The sequence below is a fragment of the Corylus avellana genome, chromosome ca9 (assembly GCF_901000735.1).
Source record: "Corylus avellana chromosome ca9, CavTom2PMs-1.0".
Taxonomy (NCBI): domain Eukaryota; kingdom Viridiplantae; phylum Streptophyta; class Magnoliopsida; order Fagales; family Betulaceae; genus Corylus; species Corylus avellana.
The window spans coordinates 12,119,232-12,127,954 of NC_081549.1; the positions used below are offsets into that span (position 1 = coordinate 12,119,232).

The 8,723-nt window shown below is 37.3% G+C and overlaps 1 protein-coding gene across 1 annotated transcript; it reads right to left on the reverse strand.

Annotated features, from left to right (window-relative positions):
- Positions 1–1,129: 1,129 nt before the first annotated feature.
- LOC132162311 (uncharacterized) lies at positions 1,130–2,681 on the reverse strand. Its single transcript, XM_059572559.1, has 3 exons — positions 2,556–2,681; positions 1,968–2,408; positions 1,130–1,849 (listed from the first exon to the last, which is right to left on the reverse strand). The coding sequence occupies exons 1-3, from the start codon at positions 2,679–2,681 to the stop codon at positions 1,130–1,132; spliced, it is 1,287 nt and encodes a 428-aa protein (XP_059428542.1).
- Positions 2,682–8,723: the final 6,042 nt, after the last annotated feature.

The following is an 8,723-nucleotide window of genomic DNA, read 5'->3' on the forward strand; positions in this document are numbered from 1 at the left end:
ACACCTCCAGATTTTTGTAGTCTAATTGGCCCACTACCCCGGACATCACTCGATGCCGGACAAGTCCATAGAATGTGTTCCACTGTCTCATCTTCAAGTTCACAAATGGGGCATCGGGTGTCCAGGACAAGTCCATTGGGTGTTCAGATTTGTTCTTGTGGGTAGGAGATTGTGCAAGGCTTTCCAAAGAAACAGCTTGGCCGCATTTGGTATCTTGAGTTTCCAACATTCTTTCCCGACCACACCGTCCGCCGTTCTGGATGTACCACACTCCCTGCTGGTTATATTATCCTTTTCCAGGAAATAGGCACTACGGACGGAAAAAAAAACTCCATTTTTAGTTCCCCGCCAGATAAGCCGATCCCTTGCTGGTAGGGGACTAATAGGCATGCTTCTAATCATCTTCGCTTCATCCTCCAGGAAAACTTGTGCAATCAGATCATCTTTTCACTGTCTCGTAACTGGGTCAATAAGCTCTGAAACACAAGCATGTCGATCAAGTACATTTTGCGGTGACTAAGACCATATACGTGGTTGCTGACGGTATCCATTTAGCACCCCAGACATGGATGTCCTCCCCATTCCCAATTCTCCAGACAAGTCCATTTTGGAGCACTGGTTGGGCGGCTATAAAACTCCGCTATACATAAGAGAGTCGGTTACCTAAAGATGCCTTCAGAATAGAGCAGGATGGGTAATATTTAGCTTTTAAGATTTTCCCAGCCAAAGAATCTAGACATTGGCAGAGGCGCCAAAATTGCTTTGCTAGTAGAGCTCTGTTGAAAATTATCAAATCATGGAATCCCAAACCACCTAGGGCTTTAGACGCACCCATTTTTACCCAGCTCATCCAATGTATTCTAGAAGTGTTTTCCTTGTGTCCCTACCAAAATCGTTGCATCAATCTCTGAATCTCCTCGCAAAGACCATTCGACAGCATAAAAACACTCATACAATATGTTGGAATGGCCTGTGCCACAGCTTTGATTAAGATTTCCTTCCCTGCTTGTGCTAGAAATTTTGTTTTCCAATTGTTGAGGCAGGTCCAAACCCAGTCCTTTATATCGGAAAAAGCCGCTGTCCAGGCCTTTCTAACAAGAGTTGGCAGCCCTAAGTACTTTTCGTAATTTTATGTGACTTGGAGGCCTAAGAGTTGTGTAATTTCCTGCATCTTTGCTTGACTCGTGTTTCGACTAAAAATAATGGAGGTCTTCTCTTTATAAAGCTTCTGCCCCGATGCTACTTTGTATTTGTCTAAGAGTTTGGTGACCAGCCTCCAATCTACCGAATTGGCCTTACAGAAGATTAGGCTATCATCAGCAAAGAACAAGTGGCTCAATCGAGGTCCTTTTTTGGAAGTGGGCACCCCAGTCAATACCCCAGTCTTCTCAGCTCGAGTCAAGAGTGCACTAAGTGACTCAGCGCACAGCAAGAACAAATATGGAGACAGCGGATCTCCCTGCCAAAGCCCTCTAGAAGGTTGTATATTTCCAACTAGCAGTCTGTTAACTTGTATGGCATAAGAGACCGAACTAACACATCCCATGATCAACTTTATCCAGCTAGCCGGGAATTCCATTTTGTGCATCACCGCTTCTAAGAAAGCCCACTCCACGCGGTCATAAGCCCTGCTCATATCTAGCTTAATCCCCATATAGCCCACCTTACTCCACAGTCTCGTTTGCATGGTATGAAGAGTTTCATATACCGCTACTATACTGTCAGAAATTAGACCCCCGGAATAAAAGCACTCTGATTGGCAGATATGACATATGGAAGCATGAGCTTGAGTCGATTTGCCAGAACCTTTGCAATGATTTTGTAGACAACGTTGCAAAGACTGATCGGTCTAAAATCATAAACAAACCGCGGATCGGTCTTTTTTGGGATGAGGGTAATGTTTGCATCTCATTGACTCTTTTATCCATCTCTGATCCATTAAGGAAACGTAGAGCAACGGTACATACCTCTCGACCAACGGTCGACCACTGTTGTTGGTAGAATTCTGCCGAAAAACCATCAGGGCCTGGTGCTTTAAGAAATGTCATCTGCATCAGTGCTTTGTATACCCCATCTTCTGTGTATGTAGCAGTCAGGGAGATCTTCATATCATTCGACAGTCTGCCTTCAATAGGGGCTATGCAATCATCAATGCTATGCGGGCCAGCCGATGTAAACAAATCTTGATAAAATTCTATGAAGGCCTGTTCCACTGAATCCTGTGATGTACAAGGTTGACCCCGACTATTATCAACTTGCTCAATTTGGTTCCTGCGCCGTCTCTGATTTGCACAGGCGTGAAAATATTTGTTATTGCGATCACCATCACGCAACCAATTCTCTTTGGCCCTCTGTCGCCATTTGAGCTCCTCTTGTTCCAACAAGCCATTTATTTCCTCTTTCAGGGCCTTTTATGTATGCTCAAATGCCGAAGCTGACTCCTCTTGAAGTGTCTGTAACTTTGTAACTCGTGCTTGGATCTTCTTCTCAGTCGGTGGTTTCTGCTTTTGGACCCACTGCTTTATGACTCACTTACAACCTAGCTAGTTGCTTGCCTCTGAAAGCCTTCCATGGATCTGTGCTTGGATATCGAGCAGCCCACGAATCTTGAACAACTTTTTTAAAATTTCCACATTTGGACCAGCCAGTTTCGTACCGGAAGGGTCGCCATCATTTCCCATCTAGCATCTTCAACATGCTCATACTGAGAAATAATGGAAGATGATCTGTGATGTGCAAATTTATTTAACTCGCAAGTGCACGAATCGATTGTAGTTTAATGGATTGCAAGTGCGAGGTCGATCCCACAGAGAATTGTATTTTTGAAAGAGCAATTTATATCTAAACTAATTAAATCCTAATCTAGTTCCAAAAGGGTTTTGATTTTTGAGTTTTGAAAATTAAAAGATAAACATAAACTAAATAAAATAAGTAAATCTAAGGATAAAGGTACTAAGGTTTGGGAATTCACACTCACCAAATCATAACAACATACTTTATGTTCATCAATATTAATCTGAAGTTCTCACAAATTAAATCATATATATGTTTTACTATGCTTCAAAGAATTAATCAAAATCATCCCATGTATCCATTCATTGACCAAATCACAAAAGGAATCCAAATTCAATTGAAACACCAGATGTATCCGTAGAACAAATCACAAGGGATATCCAATTTTTATGAGTTAAAAGCCAAGCAATCAATCATATAAAATTATCTCAAATCATCACATGTATCCTTGAATCACAAGAGATATCCAAGAATCAATCCATACAATTGATTAAAAGTAAAACAATTGAAATAAAAAACCCAATAAAATCATAATAATAAAAACTTACATAAAAGTGATGTTGTTCTTCATCGGTGAGGCTTCATCCCCAACCTTAGTTGGGAATTTAGTTCCACATAAAAATAAAACCTAAACTAAAGAAAACCTAAACTAAAAAGAGAAAAACGGTAGAATTTTGCTCTCTAGGATTGTGTCTTTTCTTGAATGCAAAGAAGTCTATTTATAGGCTTAGGGAAGTCCTAGAAGCCCAAGTAAACCTAGATAATTCGGAAGTCTGTCTCCCAGTCAAAATAGAAGTCTGAAATCGGACTAGGATTCGTCCAAATTTGTGTCTCTTAATTGCGGGGCGATTTTGACATAGAAACCGTCCGAATTACGAAAATTCTATTTCACAACAAATTGTAGTATTTTGAGCTAGCTTTCTAATGCCGTTTGAATCACTTCAATCTGATATTTGACCAGAGAGTTATGGTCAAAATACTAAGACGTATGCAGAATCTGAATTTGAATCCGATCCGAAATCTTATCCAATCTGAACTTTAATCTGATTTAACCTTTTCTTGGATTTGGTTAGACTTAACCACATCATCTAGGTCTTCTCAAAGTATGCTTTCTTTCAAACTTCGCATTTTTCCCTTTAAAGCTGTAGTTTTTCTTCAACGACCTACAAAATACTAAAAACACAAAACTAACACAAAATATTAAATAACGACACAACTAAAGGATTAACTAATGTAAATAAAGGGGTCTAAATATGCAATATTTAGCACTTATCAAACACCCCCAAACTTACATTTTGCTAGTCCCTTAGCAAAACAAAACGAAAAATAAAATGAAAGCAAGAAACATAAATCCTCTTTCGTGGGAGAGACGATTGCATTTAGCATATGCAACAAGCCTTTTAAACCCCTAGGCATCCCTAGTGGACGAGTGAAGTCTCGTGAGGGCTTAACAGGAATGATACCCACAAACATTGTGCACTATGTTGTTAACAAGAAAGAAGTTTCACATAAACCATGGTTCTTATTCATGAGCAAACTTAAAAAGACAAACACCATCATAACAGTCAAAAGGAAATCCAAAATCAAATTACTCATAAATGGACAATTGAGACCTCATATGTTTTGAAATGTGTAAAGTGTAATTAGCATATAATCATGAAGCTTTCAGTTTAAACTCAAGATAAGTTCCATAAAATTTGTAAAAATCTCTATCAAATGATACAACCAAGGCAAGATATGCATTTTTTTTTTTTTTTTTATAGGCTCTGTAATGTCTAACTCCCTTAAGCTTTCTAATTGACTCATGTAACAAGTGTTAGGCCAATGACTCCCAAGCCAGGTGACTTTAGGGCACTAGATGTAGAACATCCCTAAGGGCTTATTAACTTAAGTCAAAAAAAGTTACGAAGTCAGATTAGCCATATCATAAATCAACACTGAACTTCACACCTTTTGACGCGAACACTCAATGCTTAATGAGGCAAGAGGTCCGGTTACTCAGTGAAAAACTCAACATGATCTTTCTTTTCTTTTTCCTTCTCTTTATTTATTTATTTTTCTTCTTTTATTTTTTTTATTTTTTTATTTTATATATCTTGCAAGCCAATGGTTATTCATCAATAGGACATCCCACAAATCTCAAAGAGAACAAGCTTAAGCTCAAACATCATACCTCACAGAAAATATGCTAATGTGCTCATTAAAATTTATCTCAAAACAAGTGAAATCTCTTTTACCCAAAAATAAGTCAAGGGACTCAGGCTTCAAATGACATAATGATGCTGTTCAACCCTTTAAGCAAGCTAATGAAATGCAAACTACAATCACAGTTTAACTCAAACTTGACAACAACATAGCACAATTTTTGTTTTTTTTTTTTTTTTCAAATTTTTTAACACAAAATGACAAATAAAAATAAACAAATAAGAACAAAAATAAATAGACAAAGTGTTTTTCCATACCCCCAAACTTGAATTACACATTGCCCTCAATGTGTAGTATAGAAATACATTACCGGAAGTAAAGAAATCTCAAGGTATGAAAAAGGCTAGGGCGTCCCCCAAACTTAAACACCAAGACACCTGTCAACAAAAACTAACAGCAATATTTTTTTCACAGAAACAAAACATCAAAAGATCAATTGCTGTTAGAAACAAAAACAAATAAAAAGAAATGCAATATAATGAAAAAGGAAAGAAAGAATTTGTGGAGTGAAGTGCAGAAAATAAACTGGAGGAGAAAACTTTACAGCGCTTCCCCCTATCATGCGGATGTCCAACCAATCCTTTCCACCATTTCTTCTTCAAAACTTCATAGCCCTCTAGAAGGATGTTTCGCCATCTTATGTAGACTTGCTTGCTTCGACAGATCTTCTTAGGAAAGTGGTTCCTAGATTTGTGTGCTTGTGTGCACAAGTCCTTGAATATCTTGACATAAGATGGCTCCTGATGTGCCTCAAGAGGGACAGTGATGTAGGCGGTAGCTTCAGTACTCACTTCCATGTCACTGGGTAGGTCAGGATTTGTTGGTGGCTCACTATTCTCATGGTGCTCAACTTGTTCAGGGTGCTCAACTTGCTCCTCTTTCTCTTCCTCCTCTTTGTTATCCACAATTTCCTCACTCTCAAGTGTGATGGTGACCTGGGCATGCTCATGATAAGAATTTTTGGAATCATCCTCATCAATCATGTAGTGCCTTTCAGCCATCAGCTGACTTTGAAGCTCTTCTTCCTCTATTCTGTTGAAGTCAGCAACTAGATGACTGATCTGTCCGTCTATCTTGGTCATGGCCTGCTTAAGTTCTTGTATGTCTCTGTTGTTAGCCATGATGGAATTCCTCATCTCCTGTACGGCTTGATTGGTGAAACCTTTTAGCTCTTGTATATCTTGAGAATTGCTCAGGGTAGTATTCTTCATATCTTGCTTTATCTCTTGTATGTTCTTATCCATTGATTGCATGAATGCTTTCATCATGTCTTCCAGTGATGACTGTGGTGCAGGCACTTGAGTGGTAGACTGATAAACAGGAGGTTGAGCTTGATGATCGAATTGTGGATATTCTGAATGGTGCAATTCATCAAATTGGTGAGCATAATTTCCTGTAGCCTGAGCTGATCCTGAGAAATCATATTGGTTGCTCCAGTCCAGGTTATAACAATTGAAATTTGAATCAAACCCCGGGCTAGAGAAACTGGTGTTCATTTGTTCATATGAAAAGTTAGATCTAACTGCTCTGATTTGATCTAATTTGTCCCATAAGTCGTTGAGCTCAGTTCGCAGATCTGGACAATTGTTCTCCTCATGATAAGGATTGAAACAAAATGAACATGGTTTATTTGGGTAAAAATTTTGAGGGTAGTTGGTAGGAGCTGGTGTCCTACAACTAGGAGATGCATTAAAATCATTAAAATGAAAATTCATGCTTCCCCTCACTTTTTAGCATGCAGATATCCCACATAAAACATTAACCAATATATATATTTTTTTTAATTTTAATTTTTTTTTTAAAAATAAAATAAACTAAAATAACAACTAACACAAAAAAAAAAAAACAAAAAATGAAAACTAAAATTTAAAAACTCACAAAAAGGACCAAAAATAAATTTTTGGCAAAGATCTACGGAACTGCTGCTTTTGCTATGAGTGCGCTTGATCGCGCTGATGTGCGGAAGGTGCTGCGGCAGAACTGTAAAACAAGCCAAACAAAACAAAAAACAACAAGAACAATCTTTTTTTTTTTTTTTATTAGTAACACAAATAAAACAAAACAAATTGCAGAAAAATAAAATCCTAATTATAACTAGTAGAAGAATAAAACTAATTTAGAAATAAATTGGTTTCAAAAAATAAACAATTCCCCGGCAACGGCGCCAAAAACTTGTTGTGCAAATTTATTTAACTCGCAAGTGCACGAATCAATTGTAGTTTAATGGATTGCAAGTGCGAGGTCGATCCCACAAAGAATTGTATTTTTGAAAGAGCAATTTATATCTAAACTAATTAAATCCTAATCTAGTTCCAAAAGGGTTTTGATTTTTGAGTTTTGAAAATTAATGGATAAACATAAACTAAATAAAATAAGTAAATCTAAAGATAAAGGTACTAAGGTTTGGGAATTCACACTCACCAAATCATAACAACATACTTTATGTTCATCAATATTAATCCGAAGTTCTCACAAATTAAATCACAGATATGTTTTACTATGCTTCAAAGAATTAATCAAAACCATCCCATGTATCCATTCATTGACCAAATCACAAAAGGAATCCAAATTAAATTGAAACACCAGATGTATCTGTAGAACAAATCACAAGGGATATCCAATTTTTATGAGTTAAAAGCCAAGCAATCAATCATATGAAATTATCTCAAATCATCACATGTATCCTTGAATCACAAGAGATATCCAAGAATTACTCCACAAAATTGATTAGAAGTAAAACAATTGAAATATAAAACCCAATAAAATCAGAATAATAAAAACTTACATAAAAGTATTGATGTTCTTCATCGGTGAGGCTTCATCCCCAACCTTAGTTGGGAATTTAGCTCCACATAAAAAATAAAATCTAAACCTAAACCTAAACCTAAAGAAAAACTAAACAAAAGAATTTTGCTCTCTGGGATTGTGTATCTTTTCTTGAATGCAAAGAAGTCTATTTATAAGCTTAGGGAAGTCCTAGAAGCCCAAGTAAACTTAGATAATTCGGAGGTCTGTCTCCCAGTCAAAATAGAAGTCTGAAATCGGAATAGGATTCGTCCAAATTTGTGTCCTTTAATTGCGGGGCGATTTTGACATAGTAACTGTACGAATTACGAAAATCCTATTTCACAACAAATTGTATTATTTTGAGCTAGCTTTCCAATGCCGTTTGAATCACTTCAATCCGATATTTGAACGGAGAGTTATGGTCAAAATACTAAGACGTGTGCAGTATCTGAATTTGAATCCGATCCGAAATCTTATCCAATCTGAACTTTAATCTGATTTAACCTTTCCTTAGATTTGGTTAGACTTAACCACACAATCTAGGTCTTCTCAAAGTATGCTTTCTTCCAAACTTCGCATTTTCCCTTTAAAGCTGCAGTTTTTCTTCAATGACCTACAAAATACTAAAAACACAAAACTAACACAAAATATTAAATAACGACACAACTAAAGGATTAACTCATGTAAATAAAGGGGTCTAAATATGCAATATTTTGGCACTTATCACTCAGTTCTTCGTGGCGATCATGTCAGAGGGGGTCGAAACGAAATTCGAGTCGTACCAGCCGGGATCGGGGCACTTGTTATTTTCAGAAAAAGTTATCGTTCGTTTGTGAAAATGAGGGGGCAAACGAACTCGAATCACTTCGTGCCACCTACCGATGTGATTGCCTCGAAGTTCTGCGTAAGCTCGTAAATTTTCGGGCCAAACTATTCCG

Excerpts from the sequence above, each read along its gene's own strand:
- LOC132162311 (XM_059572559.1), bottom strand. The coding sequence starts at position 2,681 with ATGGGAAATGATGGCGACCCTTCCGGTACGAAACTGGCTGGTCCAAAT. Across the intron at positions 2,409-2,555 it reads TCCATGGAAGGCTTTCAGAG|GCCCTGAAAGAGGAAATAAA; the intron begins GCAAGCAACTAG and ends CATACATAAAAG. Across the intron at positions 1,850-1,967 it reads GGTCGACCGTTGGTCGAGAG|ACCGATCAGTCTTTGCAACG; the intron begins GTATGTACCGTT and ends TTATGATTTTAG.